The sequence below is a fragment of the Dromiciops gliroides genome, chromosome 3, assembly GCF_019393635.1.
Source record: "Dromiciops gliroides isolate mDroGli1 chromosome 3, mDroGli1.pri, whole genome shotgun sequence".
Taxonomy (NCBI): Eukaryota; Metazoa; Chordata; class Mammalia; order Microbiotheria; family Microbiotheriidae; genus Dromiciops; species Dromiciops gliroides.
This window is the reverse complement of record NC_057863.1, coordinates 90,007,120-90,029,695: the sequence shown is the minus strand read 5'-3', so window position 1 is coordinate 90,029,695 and position 22,576 is coordinate 90,007,120. Positions and strand designations below refer to the sequence as shown.

The 22,576-nt window shown below is 41.6% G+C and overlaps 1 protein-coding gene and 1 pseudogene across 1 annotated transcript in view; both read left to right on the top strand.

Moving 5' to 3' along the window:
- The first annotated feature begins 225 nt into the window (after positions 1 to 225).
- Positions 226 to 1,414, top strand: LOC122747177 (annotated as a pseudogene).
- A 131-nt stretch (positions 1,415 to 1,545) lies between these two features.
- Positions 1,546 to 22,576, top strand: part of LOC122747176 (aldehyde oxidase 2-like) — a 154,754-nt gene continuing 133,723 nt past the window's right edge. Inside the window, exons 1-9 of the mRNA XM_043993364.1 lie at positions 1,546 to 1,549; positions 4,399 to 4,525; positions 4,626 to 4,711; positions 10,342 to 10,438; positions 12,181 to 12,289; positions 15,224 to 15,350; positions 15,794 to 15,855; positions 18,678 to 18,767; positions 19,679 to 19,681. Of these exons, the coding sequence (XP_043849299.1) occupies positions 1,546 to 1,549; positions 4,399 to 4,525; positions 4,626 to 4,711; positions 10,342 to 10,438; positions 12,181 to 12,289; positions 15,224 to 15,350; positions 15,794 to 15,855; positions 18,678 to 18,767; positions 19,679 to 19,681 (705 nt within the window). The remainder of the gene's footprint in view (positions 1,550 to 4,398; positions 4,526 to 4,625; positions 4,712 to 10,341; positions 10,439 to 12,180; positions 12,290 to 15,223; positions 15,351 to 15,793; positions 15,856 to 18,677; positions 18,768 to 19,678; positions 19,682 to 22,576) is intronic.

Genomic DNA, 22,576 nt, shown 5'->3' with positions numbered 1-22,576 from the left:
CTAAGGCTAAGGGTAGTAAGTGACAAAGCCAAGATTTGAAGTTGGGTCCTCCCACTCCAAATCTAGCACGTTTTCCACTCTTGCCTTCAGAATTTAACCAATAGATGTCTATAAGAATCTTGTTTTCTTTCCATATTTTTTTTACACTCCGATTAAAAATGTAGTCTAAAATGGTCCAGTCTCCTCAGCTCTGTAGCTAGTCTGATACCTCCAGATCCACCAAGCACTGATAAGATGTCAATAAAAGACACTGGGGTTCTTGCCTACAGCAGAGAGCTGGACACATCCTGTATCCTAGTGTGACTGAAAGAGCAGTGCTATGATGTTATTGCCTACCTGGCAGGAGGACTTTGAAGAGACCAGGAAGAAGCTTGAGCATTGAAGCTTAGGACCAAAAAGCTTTTCATCAATGATGTCAATAAGGAATTTGTGGATATATTGATCTAGCCATTTGTTCAATCTACTGCCCCATATGAGGACCCCTACCTCCTGGTCACCTCCCTTGCCAGACCTTGCATCGCCCACAAATGGATGAAATTTGCCTGCCAGAAAGGGGCCAAGTATGTGTCCCATGGAGCTATGAGAAAGGGGAATGATCAGATGCAGTTTTAGCTAATCTGATATTCCTTGACCACTCAGATAAAGGTCATCACTTCCTAAAGAATGCCTGAATTGTACAACAGGTTCAAAGGATGCAACAACCCGATGGAGTATGCAAAGAAACATAGTATGCTAAGAGTTACCCACTCTGGGGCAGCTAGGTGGTGCAGTGGATAGAGCATCGGCCCTGGAATCAGGAGGACCTGAGTTCAAATCCGACCTCAGACATTTAACACTTACTAGCTGTATGACCCTGGGCAAGTCACTTAACCCCAATTGCCTCACCAAAAAAAAAAAAAAAAAGAGTTACCCCCTCCAAGAGCCTCTGAAACATAGGTGAGAAACTTATGCACATCAACTCCAAAGCCAGAATTCTGGAGAACCCCCAAAACCAAGCACTGTCTGGCCTCTACACAAAGACCTAGGACCCTACAAAAGCTCCCAACAGCCCAGATATCTTAGAAATTCGATTCAAGGGGGCAGCTAGGTGGCACAGTAGATAGAGCACTAGCCCTGGATTCAGGAGGACCTAAGTTCAAATCCAGCCTCAGACATTTGACACTTTCTAGCTGTGTGACCCTAGGCAAGTCATTTAACCCTCATTGCCCCACCACCACCCCAAAAAAGAAGAAAAACAAAAGAAAAACAAAATTCACTTCGAAAAAGGTATCCCCAAGCAGGTAACCACCTTGTCAAAAATGGCACATCCTATTCATCACATGTTCTTAGAGCTCCTCTCTTCCTTAGATCTCTATCTCAATATAAACAAAATGTGAACAAATATGAGGTAAGACAAATTGATATGCTCATCTAAACACAGGCTTTCACCATGGATTGGGAAGTACACAAAATCAAGAAGAGCCTTGAATTTTTCTGAGCCTGAAATTTTCTGATTGGTGTACAATGGTTTCTGGCACAAGGGAGGTATTAAGAGAATCCGTTAAAATGGGTAAAAAATAATAATACCTTGTATTTATATAGTAAGTGCTTATATGGTAAGTATTTTACAAATATTATCTTATTTAATCCTCACAGCAGCTATGGGATGAGAAAGCTAAGATTGGCAAAGGCCAAGATACTTGCCAAGGGTATTTCATTCAGTCATATTTAACTCTTTGTGATCCGACTTGGGCTTTTCTTGGCAAAGATACTGAAGTGGTTTGCATTTCCTTCTCCGGTTCATTTTACAAATGAGGAAACTGTGACAAACGAATAAACAACAACAATCTTCCATGTGGGGGGGAAATGTAGTTTACATCTAATAAGAATCTCAAAATAAGGCCACCATCTTGAGTGTGACATTTTAGAAAGTCGAAATAGTTAAAAGCATTTCATTCATTCATCTTTAAAACATTCCTAAGAAGCAGGCAGAATAAGGGGATGAAGGAAAACACCATGGTTTCCTTTGTGGGTAGAGAAATTGGAACTCAGAGACATTGTGATTCACCCAAACTTGAAAAGATAAAGTGTTGTTGTAACTCTAATTTGGTTCCTTGAGTTCTTCCAGTCCCCAAGTTGGAATCTAGTGTCTGTCATGGAAAGGAGAGCTGCTCAGAATTAGCTAATGGGGGGAGGACACTTTGTTACCAGATCTGCCCCAGCTCCACTACTTCTTTATTTATAACCAATTATAACAGGGGCAGCTAGGTGGTGCAGTGAATAAAGCACCGGCCCTGGATTCAGGAGGACCTTACTTCAAATGTGGCCTCAGACACTTGACACTAGCTGTGTGACCCTGGGCAAGTCACTTAACCCTCATTGCCCCACAAAAAAAAAAAAACAAAAAACCAATTACATCAGTGGAAATGGACAAAATAAGAGAACTCAGCACTTTTAATTATAGTGACCAAGCTTCTTCCTGGAGAAAAGCTGAGCCAGTGTATCTCCTCTTTACAGAAGTGGGACACTGGTGCACATACTGTCAGACCCAAGTTTCTGGATTGCTTAGTTTTGCTACACTAATTTTTGAAAATTCTTTATTACATCACTGGAGCTGGGGGAAGAGGGATATATTCAGGAATGATCATATGAAAACAAAAGCTATCTATAAAAAATTGTAAAACACGAATTAATATTCCCTTTGTGCCTGCCTTGTTTTCCCATTTTTAATCCTCTTAACCACTTGCCTTTCTGATCTAAACAAGGGAGAATGTTTATTTTCACATTCTTAACAAAATATAGGTACTAAATCTCTTTGGGATTCTAGGGGTAATGTAAGCATTTTGTTTTTGTTTTGTTTTTTCTTTGAAAAGGAGGTAATTAGAGAATTAATTAAGTTGAGTAAATAATAATGATGATAGCTGGTAGTTATGTAGTACTTTATGATTTGGTAAGCACATTACAAATAATATCTCATTTAATCCTCACAACAACAATGGAAGGTTGGTGTTGTTATCATCTGAATTTTACAGTCGAGAAAGTAGAGGCTGGCAAAGGCTAAGCCATTTGTTGAAAGTGACACAACTAGTAAGTGTCTAAGGCTAGTTTTGAGTTCATTGTCTTCCTGATTCCAGGTCTGGCCCTCCCCCACCTAGCTACCAAGAATCATTAAAACAGATGAATTACTTTTTTTTTTTTGCAAATCATGAAGCTTACTTTAAATAGATCATATTATTATTATTATTATTACTTAACACTTCCCTTTCCTATTCTCATGGATAAAGAATAGGAATTAGGGATAAAGTAGTAAGATGAGAATTACAAGGATATACCTATTTAAACTTTTACTTCAGGTCTGAAAATAAGTCTAACTGTAATGCACAACATCTGAGGTCCCTAAATGGAAGAAAGTCTCATCATATAATGCTATATTGTCATTCTATATTATTTCCATAAGGCTTTCTAACTGCTTCAGATATAGTATATATTAGGATATAAGAAACAAAATTTTTAGGAACCTGAATAAAATCCACCACAAATCCCAAGAAATATCTAGTCTTTTCCAACTCAGGGAAGCTATGGCTCCCAGAGCAAAGAAATGATACTTCCTAACCAATTAGTTAACTATTGGCTAATTAGACATATTAATTAGGAAAAATATTTTTCCTAAAATCTCAAGTGAGATGCCCCACCCCTTCAAGGGAAACAATTTGTACCGTTTAGCCCATAATGGAGGCCTGGGTCTCAGCACAAACCACTAGGGGGCAATGTGGTGCAACTGAAAGAATGCTGGGTTTAGCATCAGTGGCCCTCACTACCTATATGACCTGGGGCTAGTCGCTTTCCCTTTCTGAGTCTCAGCTCCCTCACCTGTAAAATAAAGTAGTTGCATAAACTGGCTTTGAAGGTCCCTTTGACTCAATGATCCAAGAAATTTAAACTTGAAACTTGAACATTCTCAATTATTGGCACCTAATAGTAATAGTTAATATTTTTGCAAGTTAAGGCTTGCAAAGTACTTTACATATTCCCTCACTTGAGTTGACCAAGAAGTGAAAGTCTTTTTTTTAGTACACAGAACTGAAGAAAGGTCAGAAGGAATTACAAACTATCAAGGCAACTTTAGAAGTTACATGTTAAATCTAATATAGAATTTTAAAAACAAGCTAAGCGCCAAAATGAAAGAAAAGAAACAAAGAAACAAACTAGATATAATAGAAATGGCAGTTTCCTGTACAAGTCTCTTGTTTGTTTTTTTGTTCCACCATGTATATGGTCTTGCTTCTTTTAGTTGGTGTTTGTCAATGTCAAAATAAATGTTTTTAATTTTAAAAATGAAAACCTTATCCCTGTACTCACTCTGAGAAAGAAGGCAATGTTCTCTTTTCTAGAATTCTAGAATATTCTTCTCATCCCCAGTCAGGACGACCAATGTCAGCCTCTTTATCACACATGGCTCTCCAAGGAGAGTTTTTCTTGATTCTATTGCTGTGAATGTGACAAAACACAGTAGTTCCAGGTGTCTTCGTGGATCTAACAGTGCTAAGTGGGGCCAAAGCAAACCTTGCTTAATACTACCCATATATCTCCCAAAACAAACATGTCAAACAAGCTATGCCCCTGGATCATTGACTTGTACCCATCAGTGATCCTCACTTCCTTTCCCTCCTCCAGGTCACAGAGAAGAATGCAGATCCTGAAGTAAATCTACTGTCCTACCTGAGAAAGAACCGTATCCTTTCCCCATAACAATAAACCCCATTTCTATACCATTTCCAAGTCTACAAAGCGTCTTGCTCACAACCCCTTGTCGTAAGTAGTACAATTTATTATTATTCCCATTTCACAAATGAGAAAATGGACTTATTTTCAGGTCCAGTCAATCAACAAGTATTTATTAAGTTTTTGTTGTTAAGAGAAGATTCTTCTTATCACCAGCCAGCGCGGATGATCTCAGCCTCTTTATCATATACCCTTCTCATGCATGATCCTCTTGGTGGAAACAGGACCATGCCAAACCCTGTGTCAGGCTCTGGGGGTACAAAGGCTTAACTTATCCCTGCTGTCATGGCACATCATCCTAGTGTGAGAAAACATGTACATATATAAGTAAATGCGAAAATATAGAAAATTAGGAAGTAATTGGGGAGGGGCAATATTAGGAATGCGAAGGAGGGGATTAGGAAACGCTTCATATAGGAAGTGACACTTGGTCTGAGCCTTGAAAGGATAGAAGTAAGAACAGCACTCTAGGAATGGGGGGCTGCCACGGCAAAGACCAGTAAGTGTTCAAAGGAGAGAAAGCTGGCCCCTTCCTACCTTCCCAGTCTTCCCAGCCTTCACCATCCTTCCTGTACTCAGCAGTTTGGTCACACTGGCCATCTTGCGTCTCCCCCAACACAACACAACACATCTCCCATTGTCCTTTCGTTGGCTGACCCAGTCCTGCCCCCTATGCCTGGGATATGCTCCCTCTCCTTACTTTCATTTACACATCAGTGAGGTATTTCCCTCATTAGAATGTAGGCTCCCTGAGGACATGGATGCCACACCTTTGCTTTTCATTATGTGCCCTTGGCACATTTACTTGGCACTTAGTAAGATCTTAATAAACACACATTGGGAAGGGAATAAGCATGTATTTGTGTAGCACCTACTACATGCCAGGCACTGTGCTAAGCTGTTTACAAATATTATCTCATTTGATCCTCACAACAACCTTGAGAGGGAGGAAATTGAGGCAAATGTCTTGCCCAGGGTCACCCTGTTAGGAAGTGCCTGAGGTCACATTTGAACTCAGTTTCTTCTTGACTCTAGGCCCAGGGCTCTATCCACTTGGCCTCCTAGTTGCCTATAAATAATGTTACATGGGTGGAAAGTAGGCTAGAGCAAAGTTTCTTAAATTGTGGAGTCATGGAACTGAACGGGGGGAGGGGGGGGTCACACACAAAAACTGGAAACAATAAAAGGTTACGTATACTTATTTTATATACCAATATGCCCAGGGTTGCATAAAAATTTCTCAGGTGAAAAGGGGTCGCTAGTGGAAAAAGTTCTAAGAAGCCCTGGGCTGGATGTGAGGTTTGAAGAACTTTAAATAAGAGGAGTGTGTATTCTACCCAAGGGGCAATAGGCAGCCAGTGGAGCTTTGAGTAGGGGAATAGAATCAATCACATGGCTACCTGCTTAGTTGCTGTTTATATTTTCTACAAATACCTACTACAATAATCAGAGCAAATTCACCCTCAGCAAAGTCCCCTATGCTTCTTCTTCAGCATTCAGTCCTTACTGAGCTGAAACGGGCTGAGAGAAAGTCCACTGAAGTCTGGTGCTGAGCATAGCACCTGGTACTTAATCAATACTGTTTGGGGCAGCTAGGTGGTGCCCTAGTACATAGAGTGCCCGGCCTGGAGTCAGGAAAACCATCTTCCAGAGTTCAAATCTGGCCTCAGACACTAGCTGTGTTAACTATTTACCTCAGTTTCCTCCTCTAGCCTCAGACACTTACTAGCTGTGTGACCCTGGTGAAATCGCTTAACCCTGTTTGCCTCAGTTTCCTCATCTGTAAAATGAATTGGAGAAGGAAATGGCAAACCACCCCAGTCTTCTAAGAAGAAAACCCTTCAGTCATGAAGAGTCAGACATGACTGAAGAAAAAAAAAACCACAGCAATCAATACTGTTTGCTTGATTAAACTTAAAAATGTGCTGGTTTCACAAAATAATAATAATAATAAATGGCTAACATTTCTATAGCACTGACTATATGCCAGGCATCAGGCTAAGTGCCTTACAAAAGAGCTTTGTTCTCTAGCCTTCTAGTTAATAGTCATGAAATTAAAACTAATCACTTTAGCTCAGCTTGAATTATTCTCTAAAGAGCTTCACAAAGCCCTGCTGGTATTATTACCTAATAAAGAGCTCTATTGTATTTAGCTTGCACATGACTGCTTAACAGGATTGTCTAACTTGCAATTAGTTTCTGGGAAAACACGTGTAATGGGGAGAAGTCTCCTTCTGCTGCACCCAGGTTTCACCTAGCCAGATTCTCCCTGCCCCCTTCACTTTCCATGTTGAATTATGTAGCTCTTCAAAAGACAATGCATTCAGTAATGTGCAAATGTAAGGAACTGCCCTTGAAAGAGGCACACTTTTTTTAGAGTAACCTTAGTGAAGCCTTTGGGGGGAAGCCCAACACTAGTCCATTGCAGATATCATAAGAGTCAATCCAGGGGGCAGCTAGGTGGTGCGGTAGATAAAGCACCAGCCCTGGATTCAGGAGGACCTGAATTCAAATTCAGCCTCGGACACGACGTAGCTGTGTGACCCTGGGCAAGTCACTTAACCCTCATTGCCCTGCCCCCCCCCAAAAAAGAGTGAAACATGAGTCATATCTCTTTTAGGAATGATCAATATGACATCTCTGTGGAAGATGGATTGGAATGGGGAGTCAGGGAAACCAATATGGAAGCTACTGCAATAATACAGATGAGACATGATGGGAGCCTTGAGTAGGATGGAGGCCTTGGAAGTAGAGAGAAGAGGAGAGACATAAGAGATGTTGTAGAGATGACAATGTCTTGGCAATGGATCAGTTATGGGAATTGTCAAGAGCTCTTTGGATCCTGGCTCTGCCATCTAGTCTGTTAACTATACTTCCTAGCTTTATGTCATCTACAAACTTGAAGAGGATCCCATCTATGCTTTTATCCCCATCATCAATAAAAATGTTAATAGCACAGGGTTAAACAAAGATCCCTGGGGAAATTCACTGGAGATGGCCCAAGGTAAAATGGCACCATTAATGACTACTCTTTGAGCCTAGCCATTCAACTATAGGGAATAGGGAATTTCTGGTGTGCAGCTTTCTCACTACACTATATAATCTCAGAAGATATCCTGGGGGTACTGAAAGATCAGATGATTCTCTTAGGGTCATAAAGCTGGCATGGTGTAATCAAATCTCACATGAGGGATAGGTTCTAACCTCAGCACACAAGCAAAAATCATGTATAGTAAAGATTATCCTTGAAAATCCTTTAAATCAGCTGACTTGGAATTGAGCCTTCTCATTGCAAGCCTTTACATCTTTGGCAAGGAGTTCAGGGATATGTTTATGCTAAAAGTCTTTTATCCTAATGTATTGCCATCGAAAGGCACACATTTGCAATCCATGTCTTAAAGCCATGATTTTAGTGTCTTTTCAATATCCACTAAGGCCTTCACCACTTTTACTTATCTAGAAATGCCATTAGTTTCTTATTCATATGGAGTCTGACTTAGGCTGAAATTCCTTCCCCACAACCCTATGACTACAAAGGACAGGATAAAGAATTAAGCAAAGGGTTAATTGACAGGTAATACATTCTTTCCAGTATGGACATTCCAAACATGCAGAAGGCCCCTGGCCCAAGGAGAGAAGCAATAGACCAGCTCTCTCTCCAAGACGGGGACTTGGTTGGCCGGTGCCCCTGATGGGTATTTCTTTTACACACCAAAAGTCTTCAAGGCACAGACTGAAAACCCCCCTTGGCTTCATTTCTTCCTACTCTAATCCATCCTTCACTCAGCTTCCAAAGTGCTTTGGGTGAGACTCTGACACTTTGCCCCATTCTTCAATAAACTCTAGTAATGCTCTATTTGCTCTGTCTTCAAATAGGAAAAACTCCTAAGTTTGGCTTTTAAAGCCTTGGGAGGGGGGGGCAGGGCAAAGAGGGTTAAGTGACTTGCCCAAGGTCACACAGCTAGTAAGCATCAAGTGTCTGAGGTTGGATTTGAACTCAGGTTCCCCTGAATCCAGGGCCAGTGCTTTATCCCATGTGCCACCTAGCTGTCACCCCTTAAAGCCTTTCTTGACATGATTTCCTCCTAACTTTTCAGCCTTCCTACATTTAACTCTCTTCCATGATCCAGTATATATAAAAGTGCTTATATGCGTGTATAAATACATGTGAACACATGTGTGTATATCCATGTATGTACATATATGTGTGTGCATGCATGTATAGATACACGCATAGAAATGTGATATATGTACATATGTATTGGGGAATTCCCCATCCCAGAAATCCTAAAAGCCTCCTGGAGAGTAATTCCTCCCACCTAGGTCCATTTGACTGAAGGTCAATAAATCAAGAGGAAAGGCTAAAAGATAAAAGCCCAATTAGCATCAGTTGACGGCCAGTTGCCAGGTGACTGGCGACTTATCAAGGGAGATACAGACACATATAGGCCTTTACACAGCTATAGGACAGAAGGCAAAGGGAGCGTTTCCGGTGTGCCCAAGATCAGGTCTGTTCAGAATAGGTATGTTGGTTTCCCTGTAGTTAATTTCATCAGACCTCCAGAAGGTCTATGTGTACTGAAGGTCTTAGTGGAAACCTCCCTTTGAGGTAGGATCACAATGAGAGGCTGTCTTTATTTTACACATCCCTTCGGGGTTATTTCTTTGACCCCCCCCCACCAAGGCTACTGGGGGGGGTGAGGAGTGATGTTTCCTCCAAAATCACAGGACACAGATTTTTAAAATCTCCTCCATGTATGTGTATGCAAGATATAGGTGTGTGTACACCTCTGTGTGCTTGTATGTTACATGTGTGTACATAACTATATGCATGTATATGTGTGTTTGGTTATTTAAGTATTATCTCTCCCATTAAAGTGTGAGCTACTTGAGTGCAGGAACAGCGTTTTTGGCTTTCTTTATATTCCAGGGTTTATATATAATAAGTGCTTAATAAATGCTTATTGAGTGACTGATTGATGGAAGGGATCAGGGTTAGTGGAGAAAGGTTAAATGATAAGAAGCATAAAAAGCCCCAAGTACTTTGACAAATGATCTGGGTTCCAGGCCTAATTTTCTGGGCCCATCCACTATAGGTAGAGAGGGAGAAAGGGAATATGTGTATCTGGGGTAAGACTGATAGGTCTTTGGGGAGGGGAAAGAAGTGGAGGAAAGGTTGGTCCAGAAAATGACAGGCCACTGGCCCTAAGAGCCAACCCTCAGGGCCAGACTGATAGTTGAATTCCCTTAAGTTAAGTGAACTTGGGGCAGCTAGGTGGTGCAGTAGATGGAGCACCAGTCCTAGATTCAGGAAAACCTGAGTTCAAATCTGGCCTCAGACATTTGACATGTACTAGCTGTGTGACCCTGGGCAAGTCACTTAACCCCAATTGCCTGGCAAAAAAAAAAAAAAAAGTTAAGTGAACTTATGAATGCAACCGTAATGTGTATATCAGTAGCAGGAATTGGACCCAGGTCTTCCTAAGTCCAAGGCTGGCTCTCTAACCATTACACCATGCAGTCCACAACAGGGACAAAATGTGAGAAATTCAACTTTTTCCTTGACTGCTGCCTATCCAGTCCGTCTCACAGGAACCAAGTATGCTTGTGGAGGAGGAGGCTGTGGGGCCTGCACAGTGATGGTATCAAAGTATGACCCCATTTCCAAGAAAATAAGGTATCCTTTCTACAGAGCAGAAAAACATCCAGCATGATGTTCAATGGGAAACATTTCCTTTACTAAGTTTATGCTTTTGTGATCTCAAGGGAGACATTAGTTAATACAATCCTTAACACGACCCATGGCTCCTAAAACAACAGAATCCAACAGATCCAACATCTGATTATGATTACTTAGAGTCCCTCGCCTCTGGGTGCCCTACCAAAAGCTCCCCAGGTATGGCTTAGACAGGGAAGGCAAAGGACAGTGGGAGAAACACAATTAGATATCTCTATCCCTTGCTTCCTCCACCAGTGCTGATTCCAAGCTAAATTGTCGTTAGGAATGCAAAGGTCATCTTAAGGAGCTCCCAACTTATCTACTCCCCATGTAAGTGTCCTCCTTCCTCAATTAACTGCCCTGGTCACATCATATATTGAGTGCCCTCAAAGTTTCCCATATTTTCCTCAAACTCTCCACCAAAGTATTCCCAGGGGTCTTAATAACAGACATCTGACATAATACACACCTTCACAAGTACTTACCACTTGCCACTAATTACCCTTATGCTCAGATTATGGGTCTGGTGTCATCTACCTAAAAAAAATTTTTTTTCAGTTTACAAGGCATTTTCCACACAACAGCTCTGTGAGATAGTATAAGTATAGTATAAGTTAATACTAACCACATTTTACAGATAGAGAAACTGAGGCTCAAAGATGTTCACTGACTTGCCCAATTTCTCATGCCTGTTACATGTCAGAGTCAGTATTTAAATAGAGATATCCTGACTCAGAAGTCCATTCTTTCAACTATATCACATGAGTCCCATGAGTAAGTCAATCAAGGCTTCACCTAAAGAATTTGGACTCTTTCAAGAGGTAGAAACAACTGAACTTAGTACCCAGTTAATAAATAATTGGCTAGGGGGCAGCTAGGTGGTGCAGTGGATAGAGCACCGGCCCTGGAGTCAGGAGCACCTGAGTTCAAATCTGGCCTCAGACACTTAACACTTACTAGCTGTGTGACCCTGGGCAAGTCACTTAACCCTAATTGCCTCACTAAAATAAAATAAAATAAATTAAAAAAAAATAAAGAATTGGCTACAATCAGAAGCTACTAGATGATCCCTTTCCTGGCTGGGCCCTAGCTTTCTCCATCCTGGGAAGGAGTTGCCCCAGAATCTGCCTCTGATGTGTAATTCTGTCTCGCTGTTATGAATAGCCTCCAAGGTTATTTACTTCAAGGACTCTTGTGTCTCACGGTCCAGTGTTTCTCCACTCCAGGTACCATCATTGCTTCTCTCTCTTTTTTTGTTTTTGGTTTTTGGTTTGTGGTGAGGCAATTGGGGTTAAGTGACTTGCCCAGGGTCACACAGCTAGTAAGTGTTAAGTGTCTGAGGCTGGATTTGAACTCAGGTACTCCTAACTCCAGGGCTGGTGCTCTATCCACTGTGCCACCTAGCTGCGCCATCCATCATTGCTTCTGAACCAAACTCCCAAGGGGCCAGATAGTACCATTCTAGCTTCACCTTAGGGGTTACTGATCTTTAAAACTACTACAAAGTCAGCAGAGAGGATTTGAAGCTTCTATCTTCCTCAAAGAATGCTTAAAGACCCCAAACCCTTCAAAGGTGCCCCCACCCACCCTGGAACTTGTGAGAAATGAGGATTTTCCGCTATTCACCCTTCTTTTCCAATAGTTGCACCAAATATGATTGCATTACTAACCTTCATTTTACTTGTGTATCAAACATGAAGACATTATGCAGTTACCGCTTGTCTGCTTCCCATCTGCTCTCTGCATGGGGCCGCAATCACCACAGTGGAAGGTATTGGTAGCACCAGAACGAGGATCCATCCTGTTCAGGTAAGAGCATGTTAGCTTTTTCTCATGAAATCAGAAAATGTTGGCCAAAATGGTTATCTATTTCAACCCTCTCATTTTACAAATGAGAATACTGAAACCCAGCATTGAGGGTAAGCAGCCCACCTATGGTCACACATGGTCACATGGTGGGTCCCAGAACAGGGTCCAAATTACCACCCAAGTCTCCTGCCTTCTGCACTTTCCAACCCATCACACTGCCTCTCTCATTTAAAAAAAACAACTTTTCCCCATCATGTACCCTGTATTTAACATACTGTCTGAGCCTTCAAGTTCTAATTATGTAAGTGGAAATTTTGATCTCCATTGACTGCCTGGCTATGTCTTAGAAGGGATCAGATGAAGACACAAAAGGAGGTGACAGATTTCTCTGAAATTGTGGCATTCCTCTTTTTTATTCTTGTTCTACTTTTTTTTTTTAGTAAGGCAATTGGGGTTAAGTGACTTGTCCAGGGTCACACAGCTAATAAGTGTTATGTGTCTGAGGCCAGATTTGAACTCAGGTATTCCTGACTCCAGGGCCGGTGCTCTATCCGCTGCTCCACCTAGCTGCCCCCTTGTTCTACTTTTGTGGAGCTGTAGTTAGGTGCTGTGCCAAGTTAGTTCCCAAGTTGATAATATCTAAGATTAATCTTGAAGGGTGGAATACTGGATTGGGGCGGTTCAATTCAGCTCACCATTTACTGTTGGCAGAGTCCCGTGTTGTAGGCTGGCAATGGTGGGAAATATAAAGTTTTGATAAGACCAAGTGCCTGCCCTTTCTGGAAGTTACAATCTGGTGGGGAGGGGAGGGGGAGGTGATACACATGCACAAATCAACCTAATAAATAGGCATAGCAATGTGAACTCAATGTGAGATCCCTGTAGAAAAAAAAAATCTATGTTCTAGAGGGTGTATAATCTTTATGAATATTCTAAAAAAATCATTAAACACTACAGATGTATGTCATTTCTGCTTATGTCTATTATAGAAATAGCAAACTGGCTTAGTCCTTTTCCAAATCCCAGAGTAAAAATCCATGTTTAATTTCATTTATCTTTATACTTTTTTTTGATGAGACAATTGGGGTCAAGTGACTTGCCCAGGGTCAAGGGTCTGGGGCCGGATTTGAACTCAGGTCCTCCTGAATCCAGGGCCGGTGCTCTATCCACTGTGGCACCCAGCTGCCCCTGCTTATCTTTATACTTTAAGGGTGGGTTACATTCCTGACTTCCACAAAGCAATGGGGACTTTGAAGAGAAGTCATTTTTCCAACATTTGGCTCATGTTAAAAAAATCTAGATATATAAACAAGAGGCAATTAATTTTAAAGTAGTCCATTGACACATCAGTTAACACATTTCTCCTTTAATACTATCTTGTGAGAGTGTTACTGGCAACCAGACAAGGTTGCTTATACCAGGAGCTCATCCCACACATGGATTGAGGTTTGGGTTTTTTTTTTTTTTTTTTTTGGTGAGGCAATTGGGGTTAAGTGACTTGCCCAGGGTCACACAGCTAGTAAGTGTTAAGTGTCTGAGGCTGGATTTGAACTCAGGTCCTCCTGAATCCAGGGCTGGTGCTCTATCCACTGCGCCACCTAGCTGCCCCTAGGGTTTTGTTTTTGTGTGTGTGAATAACAATCAGTGACAAGACCTACATGGTGTTGGGTGAAAAGGCCTAGATTTGGAATCAGGACCTTGGTTCAAATTCAGAATTGGTCTAGACCAAGTTGACCAAATTGTTGTTATTCAACTCACTAGGGGAAGGGAATAAACATGTATATGACACCTACTATGTGCCAAGTGCTGTGCTAAGCTCTTTAAAAATATTATCTTGGGGGCAGCTAGGTGGTGCAATGGATAGAGCACTGGCCCTGGATTCGGGAGTACCTGAGTTCAAATCTGGCCTCAGACACTTAATAGCTAGCTGTGTGACCCTGGGCAAGTTGCTTAACCCCAATTGCCTCACTAAAAAAAATATATATATATTATCTTAGGGGACACCTAGGTGGTGAAATGGATTCAGGACCAGAGTTCAAATCCGGCCTCAGACACTTGATACTTCCTAGCTGTGTGACCCTGGGCAAGTCACTTAACCCCAATTGCTCCACAAAAACAACAACAACAACAACAACAACAACAAAATTTATCTTATTCAATCCTCATAACATCCCTATAGGGAGGGTCCTATTATTATCATCCCCTTTTTACAATTGAAAAAAACTGAGGCAAACAGAAGCGAAATGTTTTCCCCAGGGTCACACAGCTAGGAAGTGTCTGGGGCTGGATTTTGAACCCAAGTCTTCCTGACTTCAGGCCCATATGTACCGCACCACTTAGCTGCTTCAACTTACTACCTGTGTAACCTTGGGAAAGTCATTTCTTTGGGCATCGGTTTCCTCATTTATGAAATGAGGAACTTGGACTAGTTCAAGGGTTCTTTGTTTTGTTTTGTTTTTTTTGTTTTTGTTTTTTTTGCAGGGCAGTGAGGGTTAAGTGACTTGCCCAGGGTCACACAGCTAGTAAGTGTCAAGTGTCTGAGGCTGGATTTGAACTCAGGTCCTCCTGAATCCAAGGCCAGTGCTTTATCCACTGTGCCACCTAGCTGCCCCCAGTTCAAGGGTTCTTAACCTAGGGTCCTCATACCCGACACCCCCAAAGGGTCCATGAGTAGATTTCAGGACATCTATGAATTTAGATGGGGGCAGGGGGAGGAATTACATCTTTATTTTCACTAACCTCTACCTGAAATTTAGCATTTCCTTCAGTTATAAATGTAGGTTTCAAATGTCACTGGAGGATGAGGAGACTTTATGAGATGACCATAGGGGTCCATGGCACAAAAAATGTTAAGAAGCCCTGAGTTTGACTATCTCTAAGCACTGTTCTAGCTCTACTTTTTAAAATACTGTGCCTACGTGTGTGCCTCACCAGGAGAGGATTGCCAAAGGCCATGGCACTCAGTGCGGATTCTGCACCCCAGGGATGGTGATGTCCTTGTATGCTCTCCTGAGGAACCACCCAGAGCCCTCTCCGCAGCAGCTGACCGAAGCCCTGGGAGGTAGGTTTAGATAAGGGAGGAATAGGGAAAGGGGTTTCTAGGTAAAAAGTCAATTACCTTTAACATACATGTTTAACACACACATGCAGATATACACATACATGTATAGTATTGTGTATAGATACACACATAGAAATGTGTGTATGATGTATGTATGTATGTATGTATTGGGAAATTCCCCATCCCAGAGATCCTTTCTAAGCCTGTGAATTTGGCTAGACTAGATGACCTTTTCCAACTCTAAATCTATGATCCTAAGAGGAGAGAGAATACTTTTTTGTTCTAATTAGAGAAAAAAAATCACTATCTGAATAAAAATAATAATTAAAACCCTATTTTCTGACTAAAAAAAATCCTAGTTAAAAACTCCTATCAACTCTAAGTTTCTAAATAAGCCTCTAAAAATAAAACCCATTTACAAACTGCATTCCCTCTGTGTTCAGGTAACCTATGCCGCTGCACGGGATATCGCTCAATTCTAGAAAGCAGCAAAACTTTCTGTGCGGTAAGTAAGAGACTGAGGTAGAAGGGCACAAATAATAGTTAGCTGCTCAAGGCCTAGAAAAGATAACCTATGTGGGGAGGAGAGAAAACCCCAGGATTGTATAGATACTAAAATAGCCCAATCAGTTTCTGATGCTGATTCATTGGCACTTGACCAGTTTGCTGAGGGCAAGTAGCACATTTTATCTTAGGGAAATGTTGGACCCTTCAAAAGGGCCAAAGGAAAATGAACTGATATTAAAACAATGGGGTGGGGGGGTGTTAGTGCTTGGTTAGTGAAACAGGGCTAGGGAAGCCAAGACTGAACCATGGTCAGGCCCCCAGACTATACTGACTATACTGAATAGTACTTTCTGTAAGTAAAAGATCATAGCCAGGGGTCCGGTAGAGATTCCCAGGGGCATGGAATGTCACAACTGAAAGGGATAATCTCGTTCAACTCCCTCATTGTCCAGAGTTAAGTCCAGAAGAAAATGTGAATTACTCGAAAGTTAAGAGGAGAATCTGTGCTCCTGTAAGATGGGACACAGAAGGCAGACAGATTCTGAATAGCAGACTTATTAAGAAGGAGCAGGCAAAGTTTGTAAAGTCTGGGTGGATTGTTCACCATTGTTATCCAAGGGCCTTGGCCCCAAGGGACTGAACCAGAAGTGAGTAGAACCCACACTGGATGTATGGCCAGTGTGGCAAAGAAAATAATTACAAGAGACAAAATTCTGGATAAATTGTAATCCGTCTCATCAATCACCACTGGTAAGAGATTGACAAAAATGGCTCCTTAACCTCTCGTCATCCAAAAAGAGACCACACGGCTACTTCTTCAGGTTTTTACACCTTTTGGACAAGAGGTGGTCCATTAAACAGAAATCAGATTTAATTGGTTAATGTAATTAGAGGTGGGTTACTTTGAGATGAAATACTGAGGGTCCCTGGATTGGGGTGGGGTATATCTCTCTATAAGGTCATCAATTCAAAGAATATAGATCCACCCACCCAAGATGAGTGGAACATAATGGCTTCCACCTGGGTGTGGTCTAGTGCAAGAAAGCGAGTCCAAACTCATCCAGAGAAAAAGCAAAAGTATTAGTAAGAAAGGGAAAAGATCTGAATCTAACCAAGACATTGGTCACAATCATTTTTCACATCAGAGACCCAGAATAGGTAGACAAAAGCAAACAGAAACCTATCTGTGCACAAAGGAAATAAGTGTCCAGGGATCACTTCAGAGGCACCAAGGAAACAGGTGGGAAATGGAAGCCTGAAAAAGGAACCAGGAACTGAATTTCAAGATCCCCTAGAACTAAGCAGGTCCACACAACAGCCTATTGGTATGTGATTCTAGGAAGGGGTCTCAATGTCCTCTGTTCTGGTACTAAGTTCCTTTGTTAATGCAAGGGGACAAATGAGGCAGCAAGTGGGTGCTGCTCCTTAGAGACAAGGGCTGGGCTATCTCTAAAGGTGCCTGGGGCTGGTGGTTGGCACACAGGCAGAAGCCTGGGGTCCTTGGGAACTCCAAACAGCCCTGTCAAGTTTTCTTAGGGCAGGCCAATGTCAGTAAATAGGGCAATAATATTTACAGCTTGTGAGCTTCATTAAACAGTGGGTTGTGCCATTATGGAAATAGAGTACTTGGTAAGGAACAGAAATAAAGGAAATTTAAGATTGTCTTCCTTCTGGAGAAAAACCTGGACACAGATATGATAGCCTTCCTAGGGACAGACTTGGAGATGATGGCAGCATAGATGCTGTCAGAAGTATGGCTAGAGAGCCCCACCACTCAAAACTGAGCAATTAAATTAAATAAACATTAAGCACCTACTATGTGCAAGGGACTAGGAACTAGTCCGTCCCATCTTGGAGCTTAAATTTTATTGCTTACCACACAGCTAACAAGCCCCAAAGATGTTTCAATGGCAGAAAACAATTGACACATAGAGGGAAGGGCCCCAACAAAGAAAATACTTTTTGAGTCAATCCAAATCTGGTTTCTTTCTATGAGAATAATTCACACTAACTCTGAACATTCCACTATCTCTTGCAAAAGACTAACTTAATACATTAGGTCCTGTTTGTCCTGCTTTTGGGGGAAGTCTACCCTGAAAAGAACCCAGAATGGAATGGTGGTAAGCTTTTAAGCAGAGTGGTCAGCTATGTGCAGAGGCAGATGGTGTTCAGGGAAGGACATTTTGCAGGAGTGATTGTGAGGTAAGGAGTTACAGCACAGGAAAAGGAAGAAGGGAATGACCAACATGTTGAAATTCACTAGCTGTCAATGTTTAACCTGTCCCCAGTCACTCTTCTATAACTAGTTTCCCTCAAATGTTTATAAAGATAAAGATCTCTAAAACTCTTTCTTGTTGAAAGGAAGGAAGGAAGGAAGGAAGGAAGGAAGGAAGGAAGGAAGGAGGGAGGGGAAGAAGGAGAGAGGGAAGAGGGAGGGGAGGGAAACAGGGAGAAAAAAGATAGAAAGGAAAGAAGGGAAAGAGAGAGGGAAATAAAGGGAAAGGAGGGAAAAAAGAAATTTTTAAAAAGAAAAGAAGAAAGGAAGGGAGGGAGGGAAGGAAGAAAGAGAGAGAAAAGAAGAGGGAGGAAGGAAGGAAGGAAGGGAGAGAAAAAGAAAGATAAGTTCTATGAAATATAAAAAGCTAGTTTCCTACATTTTTCAATACAAGGACCTCATGGTTGTCATTTTGATTATGGGTTCTCCTAGAGAAGAAATAGCTAAGCAAGTTTGTTCTTCTATTATAAATTGCTCAGTTTTCTTAAAGATGAATTCCCATTTAGATACATAAATGATTTTATCTCAGGATTTCGCTTTTTTAGGAGTCAAACTGCTGTCAGATGAAGGGAACAGGGAAATGTTGTTTGGATCAAGAAGAAAATGCAATTTCATCATCTCATCAGAAAAATGATGTGAGTTGCTCTCCCTGTAGTGGGATGCAGACCCCAAGAAACCCAAAGACCCTAACCCCTAAGGAATCCTTAAACTTTAGATACTGAAACCAAAGATTCCAGAAGTGAAAAACAACTATGTCTCCCACCTCAGGAATGTGATGTTGCCAAGAACAGGACACATAGACCCTGGGATACTTAGAAACAGTTCAATCTATGATGTAAGCACCAATAAGCATACCAAGGTCTGCAAAGACAATATGCAAGTTCCATACATTAGAGTTATGGATTTCTTGCACATAAGCAGGATATATAACTAATAGCTCATCACTCACCCCCCAACACCCCCTTCCCAGTTATTTTGCAATCTCTTTACTTAGCAAAAGCCTTCTTTGTCTGAAAAGTGTGTATAAGGTCAACTCTTCTCCTATTCAGAGAGGCAGTTTCCATCTTACCACTGTCTCCTAGCCATGTATTCCTCCCAATAAATCTCTCTATTTCACAAGATTTGCAGTGAGCCTACACACACACACACACACACACACACACACACACACACACACACACACTCCAAGTCAGGTCTCAAGCTCTGCCCATAACACCTGCCCCCATTTATTTATTTTGTTGTTCAGAGGTGTTGGATACTTTGTGACACCATTTGGGGTTTTCTTGGAAAAGATACTGGAGTGGTTTGCCATTTCCTTCTCCAGATCTTTTAACACATGAGGATTCACATTTATAAAGCCTTTGACAGAACAATCCTATGGGGTGGGCAGCTGAAATATTAACAACCCCATTTTCTAGATGAAGAAAATACAACTCTGAGGAGTGGAATGAAGTGCTAGTTTTGTAATCAGGAAGATGTGGGTTCAGATCCTGCCTCTGACACCCTCTGAATCATCCTGAGTAAGTCACATATTCTGTATGGAGAGAAGGTAAAAAGTAACTGACTTGCCCAAGGTAAGGTGGTCAAAGAGCTAAAAGAGAAGGATTTGAACCCATCTGCTATACTACCTCTGTCCAAACCAAATATATCAGATGCCTAATCTCTGTGGTGTTGGAATGTAATTAGATGCAATTAAAGTAGCCTGAGGGATAGTAGGATTAGAGATTTGGAGTATAATGACACTCCCTACCCTAACCTTACTTTATCTTCCCCCCACCCCCCACACCTGCCTCAGCCCCTGCCATTTTGTTGATAAGGTTAAGAGATTTGACCTCATATCTAAAAGTATGTCAGGATTCAAACCCAGGTCTCTTGACTCTTGCTGCATCCACTATGTCACACTGCCACTCTGTTTCCCAAGAACTAGAATCTTGGTACATGTTGGGGTTGGAGATTGATTAGAGGCAATTAATGGGACCTGAGGTGAGAATAGGGCAGCTAGGTGGCGAAGTGGTTAGAGCACCTGGACCAGGAGTCAGGAAGACTCATCTTCCAGAGTTCCAATCTGACTTCAGACACTCATTGCCTGTGTGACCCTGGGCAAGTCACTTAACCCTGTTTGCCTTGGATTCCTCATCTGATATATTTGGTAAAATGAGCTGGAGAAGGAAAGGACAAACCATTCCTGTATCTTTGCCAAGAAAACTCCAAATAGGGTCACAAAGAGTAGGAGATGACTGCGGTAAAAAGTAAAAAAAAAAAAAAAAAAAGACACAACAACAAGAACAAGGTTGAGAATCATTCCAGGGAAAGGAGGCTTGGTTACCTTACTAAGTGAGATTGTGGAGAAAGAATTCTGCTCCTAACCAGGGTGGAATTCATGCATAACCAAATTCATAGAAATGAATTCCTAGCAACAACTCAAAACTGGAGAAATTCACCAGGCGGGAGAAAGTTGTGATGAAATAGCCCCGGGTGACCTTTTGCTGAAACTTTGCCGGAGACAAGATCCTTTTATGACCTTCAATGGAGGATGGCGGGGCAGCCACCCATGTCCCCTCCTTGTCACACTATGTCGATCTGGGCACAGCCCAGGGCAGCCGATGCTTAGATGGCAATTTGTCCTTCCCCAAAGCATTTCATACCAGATCTATGGCAGGGAATCCTCAGCAGGACTCTAAATGAAGGGTCCTGTTAGTTCCTCCATTTTATCAAAGGGATCTTGCCTTGTCCCAAAAGGTTGCATTTCCAAAGAAACTGGACCAGCACAAAGAGATAACTATGTCACAGTCAGGAGATCTAGCTGTCTGTCAGATGATATTGCTGTGGGGGATGGATTTAACTGATTAAATTCATCGTGAAGCGCCCCAAAGAATTACAAGACTCAGTGACTCAGTTTCCCAAGTTTTATTAAAATACTGTGAGACCACAGGGAGACACCAAGGAAATAAGTATCTAAAATAGGGGGAAGAATAGTTTTATATATGTGTGTGTGTGTATGTATATACATACATGTGTGTATGTATATACATATATATGTATATGTATGTGTATGTATGTATGTATTTTGGGGGGGCAGGGCAATGAGGGTTAAGTGGCTTGCCCAGGGTCACACAGCTACTAAGTGTCAAGTGTCTGAGGCTGGATTTGAACTCAGGTCCTCCTAAATCCAAGGCCAGTGCTTGATCCTCTTTGACACCTAGCTGCCCAGAATAGTTATATTTATAGTGAGAAAAAGCAGGCTTATCTCCTCGTTATCTTAATCCCTTTTTTTTTTTTTTTTTTGCGGGGCAATGAGGGTTAAGTGACTTGCCCAGGGTCACACAGCTAGTAGGTATCAAGTGTCTGAGGTTGGATTTGAACTCAGGTCCTCCTGAATCCAGGGCCGGTGCTTTATCCACTGGGCCACCTAGCTGCCCCCAATGCCTTCCTTAAGGAGATACATGGGAGGGCTTATCCTGATTTGGAATTCTTGGGGTCCTAAGGCAACCTCCAAGGTGGGTACCTTTTTCCTTGGAGGTGTGTTTTGGCGGTTTAAACATCATAAGGTGAACCTAAGGACACATTTGGTCCTTCTGCACATGTTCCTAAAGACATGCTTAAACTTGTCAGAGTCAGAAGGTCTCTGTGTTTATGATATCTCTTTACTTTAAGATCTGGTTTCTAGGTGGCTCAGTGGATAAAGCACCAGCCTTGAATTCAGGAGGACCTGAGTTCAAATCTGACCTCAGACACTTGACACTTACTAGCTGTGTGACCCTGGGCAAGTCACTTAACCCCCATTGCCTGCAAAAAAAAAAAAAGAAAGAAAAAAAAGAATGTAAGTTTCTAAAAAAAAAAAAAAAGATCTGGTTTCTAGGTGTCCTGTCACCTAGGAATATTAATGGCTATTAATGGTTAGTGGTCCCTGGTTACTGTCTCTGTTGATAGCATTGATTGATAGGGATGAACCTTCTTGGTTACTCTAAGAAACCTTGGTTTCTCTGTTAGCCCTTTTAGCTACTATTGATCAAATCTTAGGTTATCTGTTAATCCTTTTTAGCTACAGTTGATAGGTTATCTGTTCATTCTTTTTAACTTCCTCCATCACTATGAATATTATTTTATTTTAGATGATTATTCATAAATAACTTTTACAGGGACTGGAGTTTGGTTTGGTTTTTGTCTTTGTATACTCAGTGCTTGCCCCAGTTCCTGACACATAGTAGGCAATCAATAAATGTTAGTTACCATGGTTTATTGATCGATATCCATCTTTAAGCTTATGCTATAAAAATTGATTATTGCTTGATATGTCTTTAAGCTTGTGTTCTTTTATTTTTTATTTGATTTTTTATTTTTTGGTGAGGCAATTGGGATTAAGTGACTTGCCCAGGGTCACACAGCTAGTAAGTGTTAAGTGTCTGAGGCTGGATTTGAACTCAGGTCCTCCTGACTCTAGGGC